Source organism: Numida meleagris, chromosome 1 (assembly GCF_002078875.1).
Source record: "Numida meleagris isolate 19003 breed g44 Domestic line chromosome 1, NumMel1.0, whole genome shotgun sequence".
Lineage (NCBI taxonomy): Eukaryota > Metazoa > Chordata > Aves > Galliformes > Numididae > Numida > Numida meleagris.
The window spans coordinates 104,828,990-104,851,507 of NC_034409.1; the positions used below are offsets into that span (position 1 = coordinate 104,828,990).

General features: G+C 44.4%; 1 protein-coding gene across 2 annotated transcripts in view; it reads left to right on the top strand.

Annotated features, from left to right (window-relative positions):
- The window catches only part of SIM2 (single-minded family bHLH transcription factor 2), a 54,312-nt gene continuing 32,355 nt past the window's right edge, over positions 562 to 22,518 (top strand). For both annotated transcript variants that reach the window (XM_021405337.1, XM_021405332.1), the window contains exons 1-4: positions 562 to 736; positions 6,982 to 7,064; positions 9,128 to 9,217; positions 14,569 to 14,677. In XM_021405337.1, the coding sequence (XP_021261012.1) occupies positions 562 to 736; positions 6,982 to 7,064; positions 9,128 to 9,217; positions 14,569 to 14,677 (457 nt within the window). The remainder of the gene's footprint in view (positions 737 to 6,981; positions 7,065 to 9,127; positions 9,218 to 14,568; positions 14,678 to 22,518) is intronic.

Sequence of the window (22,518 nt, forward strand, 5' to 3'; positions counted from 1 at the left end):
TTCTGCGCTCTGGAAAGCGAGAGGAGCGGTCTTCTCTTTCTCTCTCTCTCTCTCTTTCTCTCTCTCTTATTAATTTTTTTTTTTTTTTTTTTTTTAGCAAAAGATGATGCCGCGTGCCTAGCTCTATGAGTTCACGCGTGGACTTTTAACATTTCATTCTGATGATTTTTGGACGGGGAAGGTCTGAACGGAGGAAATCTCTCTGAGAGCGGAGCGCGGCGCTCGGCGCCCCGTAGCGGAGCGGCCCCAGACCCGTGCGGCTCCGCCGGGCTCGGTGCGAGGCGCGGGGCCGGAACGGGGCCGCCTCCCCCGCTGGGAGATCGCCTTCCTCTCCTGGATTTTGTTTGGTTGATTTCGGTGTTTTGCTTTTTATTTCTTTTTCCCTCTCGTTTCTCCCTTTTTTTCTCCCCTTTATTTTTTTTTTCTTATTTGATTTAATGTGGGGGAGCTCCCTCCCTCCCTTCCTCAGCCCCTAATTCCGAGGCCGCAGCCCATGCCCCCCGTCGTTCGGAAAGACCGGGCCTAATATGCCAGTGTCACCTTCGCCTTGCAGTCGTCGCGATGAAGGAAAAATCCAAGAACGCGGCGAAGACAAGGCGGGAAAAGGAAAATGGAGAATTCTACGAACTGGCCAAGCTCCTGCCGCTGCCCTCGGCCATCACCTCGCAGCTGGACAAGGCGTCCATCATCCGCCTCACCACCAGCTACCTGAAGATGCGAGCCGTCTTTCCCGAAGGTAAAGCCCGACAGCGGTCCGCGTCGCCCTCGGGAGCCGAGCACGGGACACGGGGGTCCCGGCGCCGGGTGTCGGACGAGGGCTGCGGGGGCCGTGCGGGGCCTAAAGGCCGAGCAGTGCGGAGGGAGCGGGCCCAGAGACCTGCGCGTTGTGCGCCCGGCGGGGCAGCCCCGATAGAGGGAGCGGCGCGGGCACAGATGCGCGCTTCGCTCCACGTTCCCTCTCCTTCGCTCCTTCCCCTCAGAGGTGGCGAGGGCCTGGGGAGGGCCGAGGGCACTCGGCTCGGCTCTTCTCCGAGAGCCGTGGAGCCAGCAGGGACCTGGGCAAATATATATATATATTATAATAATTATATATATATATACACACATCCGAAAAAAACAAACTCACAGTCAAACCCTACATGGTGAGTGTTCTGTTCGGTTTGGAGGCTGGGAATAAGGCAATGGGGCCGCAGCCTCCTCCTGGGGCCGAGGACAGTGCTCAGGGCCAAGCCGTGCTCTCGCTGCCCGCGGCGGGAGCCGTGTTGGAGCCCCGGGGCTTTGCTGGCGACCTCTCGTCCGGGGCTGCTTTCGGCTGTCCACTGTGCGGGGCCGAGCCGAGGGGACCTCGAAATGAAGCGCTGAGTGGTGTCGGGGGACGGCTGAGTAAAGGTCGGCTGCCCGCTTTGTCTTTTGGTCGTGGAACTGGCAGATCCCGGAGCGGAGGGTCTGCCGCTTTCCGTCCCGTTTTCTATGGAGCTTCATGAAAAAGGTTCAGAATTTATATTAAAAAAAAAAAAAAAAAAAAGGAAGAAGAAAAAGAAAAAAAAAAAGAAGGAAAAAAGAGAGACAGATGAGAGGGAAATCGGAAATATATATGTATATACTCCCAACACGCGAAGCGCTTACCGTTCTGCCCATCGAACGCAGTAATTTCGAGAGCAGGCACTGGCAGCACTGCCGGGAGCCGCACGCCGGGCTCGCTGCTGCCATTTGGAGCCTTTACCCCGTGCGGGGACGTTTCGCCGTAAGAGAGCACCGCCGTCATTTCGGGGCCGGGATCGTGCCCGGAACGCTCTGGGTTAGGCGGGCAGGGAGCAGCACAGGCGCTGCTGGGCGCGACCCCGCGCTGCCAGAGCTGCTGCTCCTGGAGAGCAGTGGGCAGAAGCAGGGAGCAGGTTTATACCCGCAGCTCGGCCGTGCCTGGTGTGTCTGTCCGCCTTAAACAGGCCGGGCGTGAGCTTCTGCACACTCTGCTTATTAAGAGCAACGTTTAAATGCATAGGGCGAATTCCTGATCTTTCATCATCTTAAGTACGGGTGGAAATACTTTTAAAACCAAAGCCTTGCATCCGGGGATGACAGGACCGGGGGAAGCAGCTCCACCGGGCCCCGAGCCGGGTGCTGAGTGCTGAGCGCCCGAGGACTGCGGGGCAGAGTGGGGGCCGGGGCTGTTGCGGGGGGGGGTTGCAGCGGCTGTGCGGCGCTCGGGGCGGGCCGTGGCCCCCAGACGGGACCGGAGCCGCTCTGCCCCAGCTGCCCTTCCCGGGGCTCCGTACCCTCCTCCAGAGCGGTTTCCAGTGAGTTTTACCCGAAGGGGCTGCCCAGCCGCGCACCTTAAATTCCGGCTCAGCAAAATGCGAGGAAAGCGCCCCTTCGAGCATGCAGGGAGGGCGGGAGAGGAGTGTATCCGGGGGAGTGGGGGTTCCAATAAAGCGCCCCCCCCCCCCTTGGCCTTTGTTCTCCCAGGGGTCGCCCCCGAAGGGGCACAGCCCCCCTCAAGCCGCGGCCGGCAGCCTGCAGCAGCCCCGCGGCATCGGCCCCGAAGGTCTGAGAGGGTTTTGTTTCTAACAGACTGCTTCTTGGGGGGGGGGGGGGGGGGCAGGGCCGAGACACCTCCAGCACGCGTGCTAGGCCCGGGGCGGCCAGAGGGATCCGAAGTGCTGTCCGGCTATAAAGCTGGCTTCCAGTTCTGTCTAGACTGGATGAGAAAGGGCGGGGAGCGGGGGGAGGCTGTGCTTTTAAAAGCCTCCACGGATGGCTTTACCTGCCCCCTACCATTTCTTTCCGAAGAGCGCTGACAGGCAGTTTAAGCGAAATTTGGGACCCTCACCGGGGTGCCCGGGTCAAGATGGCCCCATTGTTTCCACAGATCTGTAGTGGGGCCAGCCAGGTCACCCCTGCCTCCCCCGGCCGGGTTTTTCCCGAAGATGGCAGTTTTCACCGAGAACCCCGCGGAGCCGCCTGCTCGGGCTCAGAGAAGTGAGAGCGAAAGGAGCTTGATCTCACGGCTCCTTTCTGTCCGACAATGAGAGCTCTAGAAGGCTCGGAGCTTCGTGCCCCGACATCACACACTTTGTCGTGCAGTTTCACTCTGACCTTCACGTCCCTGCGTTCTTGAGTTATAGTCCGGGAGACAGGAACCTACGGCCTCCCCCGCGGTCCGGCTTCTGCTGCGCTCTGATTTTTTGCCAAGGCATTTATGATTGTAGGAGAAAATCATATCACGGGACTTCTTCTGTCTTGGCTGTCTGCATATATGTATATATATGCTTCTAAAAATGAACAAATGAAAGAAAGGGACGCGAGAATCCATTGCGTTTACAGACAGCGCCATTCTCCCCCCCTCCTCGGCTCTGTCTTCAGTTGTGACCCCCTACCTCCCCCAGCCCCGAGGCAGTTTCCAAAACTGACGGTAAAACTGCTCTTTGTTGGGTATCCCAACCGGGTGGAGATGCACTGCTTAAGAAGTGACCCGAAATATGCTGTGCTCTATACAGCATAATCGCAAGGAAGTAACTCCATAGTGGAACCGAGACCTGTTCCTTATTCTAAGGCAACCGAAATTACAAGGAGCAAACGGAGCTTTCGGTCTCTATTTAATCTGGAATATGAATCAGTGAATGTAAAATTTAAGAAAAAGGCTTGTTGCCGCTATTTCGCCTATTCTTCACACGCGCTCGGGAGAGGCTTATTAACGAATTAATGAATCACATCAATAAATCACAAGACCGAGGATGTGCGCCTATAGAAGCACCGGTCCCGGCGGCGCGGCGGCTCTCCCTCGCACCCGGTGCTCTCAGGGCTTCCCGCAAGTCCCGCGGCCGCTCCGGCGGGGGGAGGAGGTCTTGGGCCATCCGCTGCTGCTGGGGAAGAGCCGGGGTAGGGGTTGACAGGGTATACAGGAGGGCATTTTGTTGGGTTTTCTCTGGGAATTGCCCTCTTTCTTTCTTTTCCCCACTTTTTTAAACTTTCAAACTTTTCCAGGCTCCGCCGGTTGCGCTGAAGCCCGCAGTCAGGAGGCTAAAATTCTCCCGATAAAAACGAGGCAGCCCCGCTCCCTGCACTCCCCAGAGACAGTCCCTGTCTCCACAGCCGCTCGCCCCGAGCACCGCACACTCCCGCCGGGGCTCCACGTCGGCTCCGGCCCCTGGGACCCATCCTCCTCCCAAGAGGGGCTGCCGTCGGGCTTGGGACACGTCGCTGCGGACGGGCTTTAGGGCAAGTGTCAGCTCTGCCCTCCCCTAAGCCGGGGCAGACCTTCGAGGCGAAGGGCGAGCTAGCAACTCGCCGCCCCCCGCTCGTTCCCTTTTGCTCTCCCCACTGACTGAAGTACACGGTGCTGGGGAGAAGACCCCCAGGAGATGCAAATCCCGGCGGTTGTGGCTGCTCCAGGTTGAAGGATGGCCACTGAAAAACAGGAGGGCACCACGCGCAGCGGGGAGCCGAGAAACAATGCGGTAGACACAAAGGAAATGCTCTGAGTTAGAGGGCAATCCGATACTCGCGTAAAACGTCGCTAAGTAATTCTTGTAGCAGAATCCCAAACAGAAAAGCTACCGGGCTTTCCACTTCTGTGTGTACAAATTTATATACGTTTGGAGAGCAAAGGCGGGGATTGATCCCGAAGGTTTCCAGGTCTTATTACTGTCTAACTCACCTTCCTACCCAGAAACTGGGGAATGGCACCAAGTGAGTGCCCTATGAGACGGCGAGAGGTGTCAAAAGGTGGTGTGAGTGTCGGGTGGAAGCGCCCAGGGCTGCCGAAGGACAGGGACGGGAAGCCCCACGTCTTCCTGCGCTAGGAGCTGCCCCTACGTTGGGGTTCCCGTGCCAGACCTCCCCGCGCCGGGATGCCTCAGTCGGAGCCGGCCCCGCGGCCCCGCGCACCGCATCCCGCTGTGACCGTCCCGCCCCGCAGTGCGGTCCCGCTCCCAGTGGGACGGGACGGGCCGAGACGGGTACCGCTGTCCCAGGTAACGCGTGCCAAAATGGGGCGTTTTAAGCGTTTCCTTCGTGGCCACCGGAGCACCTTCCCAGCCGCAGCCGTCCCAGCGAGCTCCCGTCTCGTAAAGGAGCTTTGCAGAACGCTCGGTTTTGTATCGGCAGCGCCTTTGGCCCCGGTCCAGTGCAGTGAGTGAAAATGTGCGTTATTTGCTGGCGGGGCAGGGGGAGCGCCGCGGAGTATTGCATCCATATGTGTACTGGACGGAGGTTGCACAGCGGCAAATCTGTAGGAAGAGGAGTTAATGTGCGGCACTCCTTCAGCCGAACGTCGGATTTATTCGTTTCGTTTCCACCTCCAAACCGATCTGCTGCTGGATTAAATGACAAAAGCATTGGCTTTAAAATAAGCTTAGATGAATGTCAGCCTGATCCCCCAAACGCGCTTACGCGTTTGATGGGAGCTCGCAGTTGTAACCCCAATTTAAAATCTCAAAGGGAAAAAAAAAATCTACGGAAGCGGAGGTTTTAGCCCGGTTTAGAAAAATAACCTCAAAACACGATGGGGTTTGGCGGTGCGGTGCAGCCGAACCCGCACGGCGCTGAGGGTCACAACAACACTTTCCGACCCTCACGGACGGACATCGAAATGAGGGCACTCCGCGCAGCGCCGGCACTGAGCGCGTCGTCTGCGCACCACCGTCTCGAGAAGACTGCGGGGTGTGCCCGCTGCCCTTTGAAAGAGGTGCGTTCATTTCAGTAGGAAGAAGAAAGAGGAAAAAGAAAATAAGGGGAAAAAAAAAAAAAGAAACGTGATGCCGAGTGCTTGGAAGTTTGGGAACCTTCTTCAAACTGCAAATTGGGTAAAGGCGGTAGAAAAGCGCGACTTTTCGTTTGCCTCTTCAGAGTACATTTCTCCCGCGTGGTCAAACATTGCTTTTAGCGAAGGAAAGGGAAAGGAAGGTGTCCCTTCCCTGCACCCAAAAAAGAGTCGCCTCTCGCAGTGCGGGTCGGAGGGAGCCTCTGGGGCAGCGGGGCTGGAGGCGAGCTGCTCCCCCGGGGCTGGCCTTGGCCTCGGGCACTGCCATGGGCCAGCCGGCGGCAGCGGGCAGAGGGCAGCGGGCTTCCGAGCACCCCGCCCCTTATCCATCCTACCGCGGGCTCCTCGGTGCTTGCCCCGCGGGTGGCGAAGCTCTGAGTCCTCCCCGTCGCCTCCAGGGTGGGAGATACCGCCGGCCCCGAGGGAAGGAGCGCGGAGAGGAGCTGCCCCTCCATACCGGTGCCGAGGGAGACCCGGCTCCGGGAGGGCTTCACAAACGCGCCCCATATCGGAGCTCAGGGCAGCGCCTTCCACCCGAGTGCAACGTCCTCTCCCTTCCCTGACGGAAGTTTTCTTTCAAGTTTTCTTTCAAAGCACCTGGTCGGTGTGAGGCAGCGGGAGGAAAACGCGTAGCCCGGTTTCGTGGCTGTACAGCGGTTTGCCCCGTTAGCAACGGCGAAGGCTGGCCGGGCTGAAGGGCTGCGCCTCCACCGCACGCTTTTCGCCCTCGTGGAAGGGCTCTGAGGGCTTAAGACTTCTTTACTCCTTTCTCTCCAAAAAAATGAGGCATTACACGGATGCGCCTTCACCTCCGTCTGAGCACTGCTGCGGGCAGCGCTGCTGTCAGGTGCCGGCAGCAGCCTGCAGCCCTTCCACGGGTTCTCGAGTAGGAAATGAAAACAAACAAACAAAACCCCAGACCGAGACGCCCAGAGCACCGCTCCTCTCCCTGTCCGGCCCCGTGCTGGGCAGGCAGGAGGCCGGCGGGGCTGCGGCGCTCCGCAGGCGCTCTCCATGGGGCTCTCTCGCTGTGTGGCCGCCGTGCCCCGGCCAAGCGGGCCGCGACACGGCGGGCGGGGGGCAGCGGCCGGCGGCTCTCCAGGGAAAGCGGGAGTCCCCTTGGCGGCATTTCCACATACAAAGAGCCGCTTCCTTCCCTGCCGGGGGAGAGGGGGCGGGCTGCCGGGTCCCGCTCTAACCATCTCCTTGTTCCCTCGCAGGTCTGGGCGACGCCTGGGGACAGCCGAGCAGGATTGGGCCCTTGGACAACGTGGCCAAGGAGCTCGGATCCCACTTGCTTCAGGTAGCGAGCGCGTTCCTCGGGGGCGGGAGGCACATCTGGGTTCGATCTGCCGGCGTTAGCACCTGGAAACACAACGCTCAAGTCCCGCCGATCTGCGCTGGAGTTCTTCTCCATCCTCACTATGTGGGAGAATTTAGGAAGTCGCAGTGTGTGCCAGCCGGAGGAAAAAATAATAATAATTACGTTTGGCTCTTTTTTTTTTTTTTTTTTTTTTTTTTAATACGTTAACTTTAATACTGCGAGGATTTTTTTTTTTCCTCCCCCTGCTTTTAAAGACCTAGTAAACCGTAATCGTTTAACGGCCGGTTTTACGGCGGGAGGTTAATTTCTGGTCACAGAGCCGGCGTTGTTTTCACCGCGCGCTCGGGGGGGATATAAAAACTCAACAGGCGCTCTGTGAGGGGCTCGAGCCCCTCTGCCAGGGGCGGCCGCCTCAGCCTCGGCCCCTCAGGCTCAGGGGGCGGCTGTGCTGCCAGAGGTCGTCTGGAAGTGCAGCTCCCACGTACTTCTGACGCGCTGCAGGCAGCAGGTTCACAACCATCGGTCTGCCTTCAAAATCCTTATCGAGTGACGGCGCAAAAATCGCTGTCGGCGCACTTGCTCCTCCGTCAGCCTGGAGTTAAATAATAGATGTTAATCACCTGTAATACTCATTTTACCGTTCACTTGTTCGTGAATTACGACTGCTTAAGGCTTTAAGAGCAGCAGCAAATTTACTGTAGACTTTTTAAAGGGTTCTTAGGCTGAAACTTTACAGGGGATGTTTCAACTTGGATTCACTTCCCTGCAGGGGAAGGTGGACCTGCTGCTCTGTGTAGTGAAGAGAGGGGAGGATAGCCACAGGTTAAGTAGGGTAGAACAATAGTAGGATGACAGTGTCTACCTGAAAAGTGATGGTTAAAGATGCAAGAATTTATCTCCCATTGTAATATTGCTATGAAATTTGCGGTCTAAAAAGGAAAAGAAGCAAAGGCAAAGAGTGGTATGGTTTCAATTACATGCTGTAGAGTCAGTAGGCCAGAGAATAATTTGGAATATTTCTTTTTTTATTGGGGCAGCAGTGTAGGAGCATGAAGCTCAGGATTTTATTGCTTCCCTCCTCGTTCAGTAACTTTAAATATGAATTAAAATTGGTGTCTTCTTTATCTATGTACTGCAGAAATAACGTTTCTAATCCAAATATATTCCCAATAATGTTCACATGTGTGTATATTGATCGAAGCTTCCAAAATTGATCAGAGATAGTAGGTACTTTTTGACTGAGGGAATCAGGTACTCCTGAAAGTATGCCTGACTTTGGGCACAGAAGTCTCAAGGACAAGAATAAAGGCAAGCCAAATCAGTAGGTCACGTGTCCTAATCTTGGCCAGTTACTTTTTCTTGCTTGAATGATACATGACACAGTTAAACTTCAGTTTTTCCTCACATAAGTAATACCACCCAGTTAATACTCCCATCAACAAGAATCTGCATCACATATTACCATTAGCTAAGATTCACAAACTCTGGGCATATAAGTTAATGAGCATAGAAGTCTTTCTTCAAGTGTGAGACTGTTTTGAATGCTGATTTGATTACTTTTTTTCTAAGTAAGTTCACCTAGCTACTTAGCAAACAGTCCCATGTTCAGAAATACATAAATAAAAATACAGTTGAAGATACTTAAAGCATTGCGTATGGTATCATTAAATATATTGCAAATAGTGGTAAGCTGCATCTGCCAATTATACCATAAAAAATGGCTTGTGTAGTAGTAGATTTTCCCCTAAGCACCACATAGCTCAGGATTTGTGCTAAGTACTAAAATAACCAGAATCAACAGGAGAATGTTAACTTGAAGTGAGCAGTAAAGCTCGCATCTGTAGGGGAAATGAATTGGATTTCACAATGTGTGCACATGTCATAGAGTTTGCTTCAGATAAAGGTTTCTATTTCTGAACTATGATGTTCTCTGCTCTTTAAGTTGGATAACAGTCTTAATCCTAAAGACTTTAAATGCTTCTTCACCGTAAATGGTTTGAACAGAATGCTTTCTTTTTAAACTAAGTATTTCTCTTCTACAGACTTTGGATGGCTTTGTTTTTGTGGTGGCTTCAGACGGCAAAATAATGTACATCTCAGAAACAGCGTCAGTACATCTTGGCTTATCTCAGGTAGGACTGATTTATTTTGTCCATCTGTTAAATGCAGATGCTGGGTTTGGAACCTAACATCAGTATCTTGCTGTATATATATAAAGTCATCATTTTTAGGGGTATTCGAAGCTTCAACTTTGTTTTCTGATAAATGTCTTTACTTAAATATTAAATTTTCCTGTACTTAGAACCACATCACGACTGTCTCTATATCTTTTCTTGTTCATTGTATTTTACTCCTCATTACCCTTAAGAAGGGTAATAAATAATATGATATTGCAAATTGCAGATATATGCAGAGCTTGAAACCCAAACCTCTTGGCTGTGTGGTAACACTATACATCTGAAATGAAGTTTAGAATTCAAGGCTATACGTTTTAGGTTGTGTAAGATATTGAGACTTGCTATGAAATAGAGAGGAAATCTGATGTGGAACATGAGTTTTATGGTAAACGTTCTTTAGGAAAAAAAAGAAAAGGGGGCAGATTTATGAGTGTTCACATGGAATTCAAGGTAGTTTTTCCTGAGTTTTTCCAGCTCAGTGGTCTTTTCAGTAAAGCGTTTTATATGGTTGTGATAGAACTCATAAAACTCGGTTTACTACTGTTCTGCAACAGAAGTATAAGGAGTTTTTATTGTTGATTTTTTTTTCTTAGAAGGACATTTTTAATTTTTTTGCCTTCTTGGGATAGACACAAGGGCAAGTAGCCTAAATTTATTGCGGAGTGCAAGTTTCCATACGTTTGTGTATAAGTGTGTTACACAATTTCATTGGTAGCACCTGACCTAAAGCTTGCAGAAGTCCAATAGAAAAACTCCTAATTAATTTCACTGGGCCCTGGATGAGACTTACAAGAAACAGAACTGTTTCTTCAGAAAAAAATTGCAGCTGGAACTCCTCTCAGATTCAAGTGAAATTAAGTGAAAGAATAATAGCAGACAGAAGAAGAAGGAGATGAAGATGAGAAAGATGTTCTGTTTCAGGCAAGCTATCTGGGGAACAGAGAAGGGGCTGACTATGAGTACTTTACCTTAGTAGTAATAAATATATTTTTTTGAAAAACTGTAAAGTTCTTTGAATGTGTATTTACAATAGTAGAATTAGAATTAGTAGCTATGATGAAAAACAGATCTCAAAAGAGATAGAAAAAGCGAATATTTCATCTCATAAACCCCATTTCTAAATACAAAGGCAACTCTGACTGCTGTTTTTCTAATCTCCTTTAGAAAAAGTAATTTTGAAGATCAGTGTTCTGCATGGATACATTTTTTTTCTGCCAACATTTAAAAATGTGTCCAGGGAACGTTCCTGTTTCAAGCAGTTTGTTCAATTGAGCCTGTTACAACATGGTATTAGTTGCTTCATAACATTTAATGCACATTCAAATGACTTCAAATAGTACTTTGTTTTGGAATAGACTTTCTTCCTAATGGACACATTTTCTTCTCTGAATCAGCAGGCTTATTAAAAGCTTTTCTCCCTCTAATATATTGAAAAGGTTCACAATGTTGCTGACTACTTAAATAGAGTCATTGAGTCAGTACAATTGTTCCAAAGGACTGAACGTTCCCATCTCTCCTTGCTGGAGTATAGTGTGTTTGATAAGTGCTAACAGATCCAGGTTTTGTCCAGATTCTGTTTTTATTCATTCATTCACTTATTTATTTATTTATTTTGTGGAATATCAATTCATCAAATCTTGGAGGTCTCAGTATTATCCAGTCACCTGGTGAAATTAAAGACCTACGTGTTCAGTAGAACAGTGAATCGACTTTGCCGCGCTTGAGGAGAAGGGACTGAAAGCATCATGAAGGCTTTAATTATCTCTAGTCCTTATGATCTTATGGTCCTCTGCACAACTCAAGTCACCAAGTGCTCCAGCAGTTTAACAGCACTCAGCTTTTTATTTATAAATCCAAAGAACAACTAAATAGACAGTGATTTTTGCCCACTTTTCTCATATTGTTTTATCCTCTAATCTAATCTATTGCTCAGTGCTCTATTTTTTCAAGAGACAATTATAAGTAATACTAGGACTAATTACTGGCTGTTTCTAATTACTAGGATATTAATACACTAGTACTGGGATATTTCTGTGCTCTTCCCTGGGCTCTAAATGAGTTCTTGTTCCTACTTCTCTGGAAATCATTGGGAGTTTTGCCACCAACATCAGCAAGAATGAGATTGGTCTGTAGAAGCAAATTCCGCAAGCCTCCCTCACCAAGTCATAATCCCACTCTATATTTTCAACAAGTGCTCTTATAGAGCTCCAGCCAATACAAGCTGAGACTAGAGTGATGATGATTGTAGAAAATCTCCTAGAGTGTGCACAGAAAGACCTTTTTATTAAATAATTTGACAATTAACTAGTCCACACATCAATTTCCAGTTAAAGTGCAATTTGTTTTAAAATATATATTTAAACTAAGTAAAAAGTCAATTTAAAAATATTATGCAGGATATTCTTGGATACTTACTACAGTAGCCTTTATCTTCTTGTAGATCTTGAGTTTAACTTAAGCAGAAGGAACATGGAGCTTCTGAGTAACCCTTCACTAGCCAACGTAATTAAGAGAGTTTAAAAATGTAAAAACAACATGAAGTTTCACTTACTCTGCTTGCAATGTCAGAGAATCACAAACCATATTTCTGCAAAGGCTACATTTTCATTTGTAGACCTGTTGGTTAAACTTGTGGGTTTGGATTTTGATCAGCCTTTCCACTCAACTCTAACAGTAAATACTGTAAATATGGATAGTTAGGATCTCTAATTTCATCTAATTTCAGTTGGCCTCAGACCATCGTTGAACTGACTTGTTCTAGCTGAGACAGAGCCAATTTCTTGCTTCTTTTTTTTTACATGGATAACAAATAGGTTCCAATTCCCCAAATACATCTTCCCTTTGCAATCCAAGGACACAGAACGGAGAAGAAAATCCTCTTAGGATATCATTTTGAAAGTCTGGGCCTCATGCTAGCCATTTCCAGGGCCCATGAGGGAGCTGAGCTTATCTTTGACTTTTGATAAATCTAGAAATACTTAACCACAAATATCTGAACTTTCCTAGGAGTTTATATTACTTTCATCAGATCAGTATATGAAAGGCAAAATATGTAATTATTTGCTCTAGAATCCATCTACTTAGTCCTCTGTGTTTATTATGCATCATTTCTTGGCAGGAAAAAAACATGCAGCTGAGTTACACATAAAAAAGCTCTTAGGAGGAAACAGCAATATTTGGTAGTAAGCAGGTATTTACAGATATTAAAAAGCTGCGTCAAGGAAGTTGGTTCAATAAGCCTGAGGCATGGGATTTTAGAAGGTTTATGAATTGAACCATATACTTTTTTTTTTTCGGTTTTCAGTGTTTCATTGTAGGCTTTAAAATAGTATGTATGTACTATGTGTAGCAGGAGACTGTGGTCAGTTTCAAGATTATGTATACATATTTTGGTTATTTGACTCTTACTTAGACCCCATCTCTTTGCTGACGGCTTTATGTTTTCACTAGTATTTTTACAATGAGTTTGGCTTTCAGTATTCTGTGTTCACCTCCTGCTGGTTTTGCTGGGCTTGCAAATGCATACATGAGAGTAGAAAATATTCCTATGCATGTAATGAGAAAAACTAGTCATTAGTTTAACAAAGCGCTTTAGTTTTTGAATTTTAAGCATAAGCCCTGTGATGCAAATTACATTCTTAAGAAAAATGTGATTTTGGGCCCACTCCTGTGGATCCTGTGAACAAACATGTACTTCTGAGAGTGGTTTTTTTTTGGAATAGATAGTTACTTTCAGAAAATTGAGAGATATCCAAGTTTTATACCTCTAAGATAGTAGATATATGTCAATGTGGTTACGATTATGCTTATAATAATAGCAGAGATGGAATAAGATCTTCTGGATTACTGCAGCTGATTTTGTCAGTCAGGTTGTTTGGTGTTGTATTTGTAAGAAAGTCTTCATACCAAAAGGTACGAAGACCTCTTTCTTCCTTTTCTTTCTTTATCCCCTCCTCTTTTCATCCTGCCCCTTCTTTTTTTTTCTTTCTGTCTCTTGTTCCATCTCTTCTCTCCTTCTTTTCTTTTTTTCTCTTTCTTTCTCTTTCTCCTCTTATTCAGTGCAATTTTACTCTGGTTAGAATATCAGGCCAGTGTTGGTGTTTTTGCTTTTGCAGGGAGGGGTTGTTGGAGAGAAGTGGGGAATAGATGGCTAGAAAAAAGGTTAGTTTGCATAGTCTTGGGAAGAGACATTCCATGAATAATGCAGAAAATGGAACTATGAGAAACATTTTCGGAAAGATTGCTTTGTGCGGTAGACAACTTCATTTATTCCAAAGAAAAAGCAACTCACACAACTTAGCAAATCAGTAGGATTGGCTGAGAAGAATAGGTTAAATTACTTCACCTCTCAGCTGTCTCTGATCTTGGGGGCCCAAGGCACATCAGGCCACAGTGAACAATTGGGCAGCCTGACACTAATTTAAAACACAGGCTCAAAGTATTGGTTCAGTCCTTAAATCAATTACTGCATCTTTCTGGAGACTTTTGTTAGTGAGTTTTATACGTGGCAAATAGAGTTAGCAAAAAAGACATATGGTGCATGCCGCTCATTTTTTTGTGCAACAGTTATTATGGGTACAACAGTACGAAAGACAGAAATACATTCCTGTTCAAGCACAGTACGAGTGAGAAGAGGGAATACAAATATTTAAGACAGATCTCCTACTCTATTTTTCTGTGCATGTTTACTTAAAGCTGCAAAGGCTCAAGCTAGTGCCCATGAAAATCTATGGAAGTCTGTCTTTTGAATCCACTGGTTACTGTTCTGAACTCTATGTACTACTGTGCATTGACAGCGGTGGATGATCGTTGAAGAAAAAAAACAAAAAACAAAAGAAATGTGTAAGTCTAGCAGTTTGGCTCTGAAGGCTCCGCTGCTATCTGAACGCAGGTGATAACTTCTGGGAACCTGTGAAATATATATATATATATATTATATCTGTCTTTCTGAGAGACATTTAATACAGTTTAGAGATTTTATCCCATTTTGTAGCCATCTAGCATTTTTACAGCTGCTCTAGTTTATCACTTCATTCATCACAAGCATCTCTTATGAGTCCGGATCATCACCAGAAATTCCCACAAAAGCCCCTATACTATAAGTTACTGCTAAAGAAGGAATGAACTCATTAATTAAGTTTAGGTGGTATAATTCGGAACATGGTTTTGATGCATTCAATTTATGCTTAAAACATGGTGTGTAGTTACCTAGATGCAGTATATGCAGATCACTTAAGAATGTTTTGGGGATAGGAAAGAAAAGATGGGCGGTAGCACTGCTTCATGTGTTACATGTCTCTTCACAGGTGGAGCTTACTGGTAATAGCATTTATGAGTATATACATCCTTCCGACCACGATGAGATGACGGCTGTTCTTACTGCTCACCAGCCTCTTCATCCTCACCTCTTACAAGGTACTTGTGTGATCTGTGGTCTAACTACCACCGGAAAATTATTAAAAAGTAACAATTCTGGGCTGAGATATGACAAGTTCCAATTTATCCAGTGTGAGGCTATGTATGCAAATGGAGGATGAGTATGAACTTGAAATTGTGACCCAGGATTTTGGTTTGTGGCAGTAAAGAGAGTAAGGTATTCTACACTAAATAATGCTTTCCATGCTGTGGAGTCCCTGCAGTTTTAAACTGTTATTTAGTTTTTGTCCAGTGGCAATTTCATCTCTTCTGTTTTGTCACCAGTGCTGAGGTTGCAGGAATGTTGCAATTGTTTAGCTATGCAAAGCTGCAGCTATGTGGTCTCAGAGAGGAAAAAAGAAAAAAAAGAATATGCTAGCCAACTTGGAAATAGGTGGACATTTTTAGTGTTAAAAAAGCAACTTTTAAATTTGGAATTTGGATGAAACCTTGGAGCTAATACTCTCCACAGTAGGAAGAGCAAAATCTGATTTAGAAGTTCTCATATAAAAAGTAATCTCTCCAGGAAAATAACATCCTCTTGCCTTGATGGTGGGTCACTGATTCACCAGCCCTCTCCACACATCCTGTTCAGGTGCTGCAGATGATTTACCCACATGTACCCATACAGCACGGTGCTAAGTTGGATGGAGTGTCAGGGAAGAGAGCAGAACTTTTATTATGTGAATGCCTGGATCAGACTGTCCACACTGGCTGTGCTCAGACACCACACATAAATATTAGCATAATCCTTCGTGTATTGAGTTGTCACTTCAGTATTGTTACTACTATAAAATCAACAAACATATGTTCATCTACACACCCTCTTCTTCAGTAGCTTTAATTTCCCATGGGGCAATTCTTTGAGCTATAAAATATCAGAATGATTTGGCTCCATCATGCACAATGTGCTTTCATGCGTATTTCATAATTGTTTAATCAACTGAAACTCACAACTTGCTTTTTTTTTTTTTTTCTGGGCTTCTTAAGATAGCACTCCTAAGGCATGAGGAGCTTTGGCTTTGTACCACAATTCTGTCCAAGATCAGGAAGTTTTTTCAGTTTTGGTGCATATGCAGTTTCTGTACTTGGTGAGCTCACCCCAGTTCTGACAGCTGTGATTCCCTCAGCACAGAGCTGTACACATTCTGAATGCAGGAAATTTAAATGTGCCTGGGAACATATGTAGTGCTCAGAGTGTTGTAAACGAAACAATTATCCTAGCTATCTTCTCTCTTCTTCCTCCCTAAGCAGATTCTGTAGAGTACCTATCAGAGTCTTCAAAAACAAACTCTTGGACTCTTCTGATTCTAGTTGTTACTTCACCATTTCATAGTTTTCTCATTCTTCTGTCAGGGATTTTTTTTATTATTATTTTTGATGTCTAAAAAACCTACATTTTTTCCTTTTTTCTAACTTTACTGATGAGCAGAGGGAGTGCCTCTAGTATAAATCCAAAACTTTAAATGCAGCTGTGTTGGCATCCAGAATTAGTAGTAAGTTATGTTTATACCCAGTTTCTTACCAACTGCAATAGCCTCATGGTCTGGTTATATATATATATATATATGTGTATATACATATATACATCTTTTTTTAAAGAATTTTACAGATTTAAGGTCATGGGTAACTGATCTGAGTTAATTTCTATGCCACTTGCAAATAAGTTTTCAGCTCATCCTGTTCTGTTTAGTATTATGAGTCTGGCTTACCAGAAGTGGGACAGCACACTCACACTGCAGTTCCAGCAGCTTTTTGTTTATTCAGAACCAGTTATTGCCTGTTTATTGCTCACATTTGGTGGATGGCTTGGGATTCGTGTTTTTGCCTACTAGCATTTCTTTACTAAAACATTCAGGTCCCTCTTATTTCAGCTACTTATGGTCAAATTATTTCTTTAACAAATTGTCCTCACTGTGTTCTGTTGTGGTTGTGTTTGAAAAAGATTTTACTCACGATTGAAACTGTTAATTTCAGTTTACTTACAACTGTTTCAGCCTGCAGTTCTGCTGATGATTAGCTCCAGATATGTGCCTCATTCTCTGTAGCTTGCTTTGCCTCATTCTACGTAAATGCTGTCAGTTATTAGCATCAAGATCTCAGTTGTCAGTAGTGCAAAGGTAGATGAAAATTCACTTTGAACTGTGATCCATTTGCATATTTATTTTGTGTAAAATTTTGTGTAGCAAAAACATCAAAACAAGAGCAACTTATTTGGAATTCTAGACTTGGAAGACAAATAAAGGAGTTAAGCCGTGTTTTGGTTTCTATAGGGATTATTTTATGCAAATCTTACTTCTCTGCATCTCTTCCCCATGCAAGGCATAGAGTTGGTATACAAAAATGCACAGAATCCATAGCTAAAGCTTTTTAAAATGAACAGAGTGAGCAAATAATTATTTATAAATGTCTTCCTTGTGACTGTTGTTCCCTTTTCTGCAGTGTGTCAGTTTAATTTTTAGGTATAACTTAAAAATTGCGTGGCCCACAGAAATCATAGCAGGTTTTGGGTGTATCTTCAGTAAACTCCTGAAACCTATTTAGTAACTGATGGGAAAGAAACATCTTCTGTTTGTATCTCAGAGTTATTCTGAATAATTTAAATAAAATACAGAGTTCTATAAATAACTTAGTACATAGGAAAGCTGAGTGAAAGTTTATTAGAAAATAAAAGGGAAACAGACTTTTTTAAAGAGCTTTTTTTTTTATTTTTGTCTTTCAGTTTATGTCAGTTTATGAGTTTATGAGCTCATCAAAAGTATCTGAATCATCAGGTCATGAACTTTGTTGTGTTATAGATCTCTCCAGTCTGTGATATTACTCAGGAGTAAAATCAGTGTGGCACTGCAGTCACAGCCATTCATAACACATATGTACAGCTTGGCTCATGTAACTCCACTTGCTCAGGATGTATTCTGCTAATTCTCAGATATGTATATATATATTTTAGTTCAGTTGCTATTTCTACAGTTGTGTCTGGATAAGGTCTGTTATGATAGAAATAAAATCACAGATGTGAACATACATATCTATGCTTTGTGTTCTGTTACTGGTATTAAATAACCCAGAGTACAGGCTGTTTTTTCCCCTCCAATTTTATACTCTTTATACATCTTGATGCTCTCCCTTTATTTCTTCATTTGCTTTCAGTCTTCTTCATTGTCCTTTGTTATACTCTTCAGACAATCCCCTCAGCCTTGTAATTGAAAAGACATGTTAGTTAATTTTAGAAGTTTAAGGCTTCATAAATTATATCTTCTTGATTTTTTAAAACTTAATTTATAGTTCCTAATGTTTCACATCCAACAAGGCACATCTTCAAACAAATAGCATAGTTACTTCACTTTTTTAAAAGAAAGGGAAAGTTCTTGAAAAATTCCATTCTTCCACGAGCTTGGATTTCGTAGCAATACTAAATGCAATAACATTAGGGAAAATGGAAACTGGTAAACTGACTGTTGTGACAGTTCTATTCAGATACATCCAGTGTGCTGTGGACATAAGGCAAGTTATGGTAAGGAAAGCTTTTGGGCCAAGAAACCAGAAGAAAGCAGCTCTGAGAAGCAGAGGACAAGCAGCTCAGTGTGAGCTCCTGTGGTGATGCTGGGGCAAAAAGGGTGCTGGAGAATCAGTACGCATATAAGCAGGGGAGTAGTGAACAGGAGTAGAAAGGGCGACTGCATTCTTTGTATGGTGTTGTGAAATGGACACTAGATTCTTCTGTATAATTCTGTTCTCTACTTTAAAAAAAGAAAAAAAGATTGGAGAAAGTACAGAAGGGAACCACAGAAATGATTGAAGGAACAGAAAGGCTTATAATGAGGGATGAAAGAACACCGTCTGTTTGGTTTATCAAAAAGGAGATTGGGAGGTGACTTGATTACTGTGTATGCATAATTCCAAGGGAGGAAAATACTGGGAACTAAATAACTGTTCTAAAAGAAAAAAAAACAAAAAACATATCAAGGACCAATGACTGTGAAGTGAAACCTCAAAAGCTCAAATTAGAATAATGCATACATTTATAACTAGGGGTTTGATTAACCATGGGAATAAAATTGTGAGGGAAGCAGTGGTTTCTTCTGTTTTTGATGTCTTCAGATCAAGGGCATATGCATTTTATAGAAGATACATTTTAGGCAAACAGAAGTTACTGAGTTCAGCACAGGAGTGAGTGACCAAAGTTTAATTAACTGCAATGTACAGGTTAGACCTATAATCTAATGTTCCTTTATGGCCTTTAAAGTCTCTAAGCTATGACTCAATGAAAAACAGAAGCTCCATGATCTGTGGAGGCTTTGGAGAATCTCAGCTTTAACTTACAAAGTCTTTAAGCTACCTTCCTACTTGCATGACCAGCACTGAAAATGTAAAGCAGTATGTACTGATCCCTTTCTGTGAAAGAAGCCAACAGCTGTACTGTCTTTCTGAGGGTGGCTGGGGTGGGGAAAAATGTTCTCTCTCACATAACAATAAATGTAGGGTAAGCCTTGGTGAATCATCTCACACAAGTCGTTAGGCTAGCTGTGCACTTGTAAGAAAATAAATCCATTAAATAAATCCATTATATTCAACTGGGGTGGGTTAGGAAAAAAAAAAAAGGAAAGGAAAAAGGAAAGGAAAAAGTAAAGGGAAAAAGAAAAAGGAAAAAAGGAAAATAAAGAAAGGAAGAAAGAAAAGAAAAGAGAAAAGAAAGAAAAGAACAAAAAAAAGAAGAGAAAAAATAATTTGATATCTTTTCCAAATGATGTGTACTGGCAGTGGTCAGATTTCAGATGACTTCATTGGTCCTTAACTTCTTTCCAAATACCGCTTAGTATATTTCCAGTCTGCAGCACGTTTCTGTGTCCTGGTTTATTTCCGTACCTGTGAATCCTTACAACCCAGTTTGCCACTCACTCCCTATACCACTCATATTTGTTGGATAGTTTGATATCTGGACTCCTGGACCTCTATCCTAAGATACGCAGTATTTTATTAACAGGAATCTGAGAGTTGTTCAATGGTGTAGTGCTAAGAAACTGATTTCTTAGCTTATGGAGAAGTTGTTCTGATGTATGCTGCCCTTCCTGGAGCACCTGCAGTTCAGGAAGCTTCTCCTTTCTGTTTCTTCCAGTAGTGGAACTGACAGGCTGGGTCCACTGGATGAGATTTTCCTGCTGGAGAAGAAGGGCAGTAATCGAGCAGTACTGCTGTGCTCCAGATTGTGGGGATGATAGGTTATTCCATCTTGGAAGTTTGCAAGGTTGTTACCTTTATGACTGACTGTAGAGACTCGGTGCATGCTGCCTATCTTTCCCTGCTTAGTGTGGGAAACCTAAAAGGTTGTGGTGCCCATGCAAATTCTGCCTGATCAACAGTAGCTCCAGAACACCTTGGAGGCATGTGAGGAGTTTGCCTCTTTCTTCACCTCACATCTAGCATGGAACTAAATGACTGTCAGGCTAGAAAGTCTGATCTGCTACAGCTCAGCAGCAAAGCATTCTGGTACTAGCATGGTGGGCTGTACAATGCTGGAAATGTTGAGAAGCAATTGTTAATAGGTACATTGTTCTGAGGCAATAAGCATTGTCATTGTATCTGAAATAGGGTCTGACTTTCAGGGGCTGAATGTGGAGGATTGTACCAGAACTGTTGTCTAGAGTTAAAAACCACAGGAGTTTATCAGGAAATGCTTTACCTTCCTGAAATCTATCTAGAAGAATAAAGAAGGAAATTTTTGTATGAAATATCAGGATAATTAAATCTGGGAATGACTGGTGATCTGTTATCACTGCAGCCAAATACAAGCAAACAAGCAAGATAAGTAAGAGATATTTGTGCTGCAGTTTGTGCAAGACAAGCAAGCAACACTGAGAGGGATTCAGCACCAGATACTGCTCTTCCATGTGTGTATTTGAAGCCAACTGATTTGACTTAATGTGTCTTTTATTGGTTTCATGTGTTTTTTTCAGGGATTTCAGTCCTTTAAAATACCTGCAGCTTCCCAACCTTTGCTGACTTGCACATCAAGGCATGGTGTGCTAAAAGCAATTTATTAACATACCCCAGAGTAGAAGAAAGGAAAGAGGGATACTGTAGTTATCAGACATACTAGTTGTCTGCTAGCAACTGGGTAATTTTTATATGATTTGTTATAATCATAAAGTAAGTAACACAAGGAGTATGGAATGCACTGTGTCAGACTCTCCAGTTTTCAGGGCACTGTTTCACTCCAGCTAAGAAGTAAATACCAGTCCACACTTTTCCTCTCGAGGGACACCATCTTCCCTACTCACACTTTGTATGATACCAAAATAGGGGAATAAATAGAACATTGTATATCTGGAAAGATACTTCTTCACATTGTTTTAAAGATTATTTTTTTTATAGTAGCACCTATGCAAAAAGATAAAAGTTGGTAGGATTTTTGTTTGTTTTGATTCATTTAAAAGTATTTTATGAGAAAACTGTTCCTGAAGGCTAATGGCTTATCATAATGTTCCTGCTGGTAATGTGTTATTTTAAACTAGGGAAATCTAGAAAACATTATTATTTTGGACGTACAAAAGTGGAAGAGGGCAGGCTGCTGGCACCCCACTAAAAACCTCTTTTTTTCCAATGGCAATTATCAGAAAAGTGTACCAAAAACAGAATGCTTCAGACTACAAGTTAGAATTCACCTTTCCACCTACTGCCCTGTTGAGTTCCTTCTCTAACAAGTTTGGAAGCATCACTTGTAAGAGCAAATGAAGATTTGGGCAAATCCTAGCAAATGCTGCATCTGGATCACAGGAATGATAATTGAGACAATTTGCTCTCTGCAACACTGACAGGATTCTGGATACCGTTAGAGCACAGAACAAAATATCGAGCTGTGGAGGAAATTTGGGCAGCTTTTGCAAGCTTGGAACTCAAAGACAAGGTTAACAACAGAACACATTTCTTTCTACCACAGAAAGAAGGTTACTAGAACAAACCAGGTCAGTCCACAAACTTCAGTGGTCAACTTAGTATTTGCATAGGACCTTGCTATCTATGGATATAAAATCTACATTTTTGCAATGTAAGACATATTTTATCATTCAACAGGTGTCACCCATTTATTAAAAAGAGGACAGATTATTCTCAAAGATATACACTTCAGCCTGTAACTTGCATGTGTGTATATGATGTTATGGTGTTAACAGGAAGAAGGGAAAGCAAATAATCTGTTTTTTTCTCTTTTACTTGGAATCCAGTTTTGACCACACATACCAAGTAAGAACAAGGGAATGTGGTTTTCATATATCCCTTTGCATGAAATATTTCACTTTGCAGAGTAGTTTTATTCAGAGATTCACTTTGGCACTGTTCTTTCTGGCACAGTGATAATAAAGATGGTGGTCAGTGTTGGTCTTGCTCCTGGTTTTCTACTAGCTCATTTAAAGGTCTGCTCTGAAATTGTCTAAGGGAAATCCACCAAATGCATATGCAGGCCCCTTCTTACCCTGACCTGTTGGCCAGCCCTGGATTCCCAGCTCCAAGGACATCCCTAGAACTGTGTGAGCTACAAGCACCTCCTTGGCATACTTCCTAGAATGCTTTTACATCTTTCATGTTCTAGAAGCTGGGGTCACCCACATTCAGAATTAAGGGCTGGACATTGTGGCGTTTGTCTCTCCTGTGTCTCACAAAAACTGTAACCTTGTTATGCTCAAAAAAAAAAAAGAAGCTAGCCAAGAAGTTTGCATGCTCTTTCAGTCAGCATTGTGCTGTGTGGGACCCAGATGCTTTGCAGATAACTCAAGAATAAGAGCAGAACATGTGCAACGTTATAGTGTAGAGGAGGTAAAATGAAAATAACCAACTGAAAGATTAAA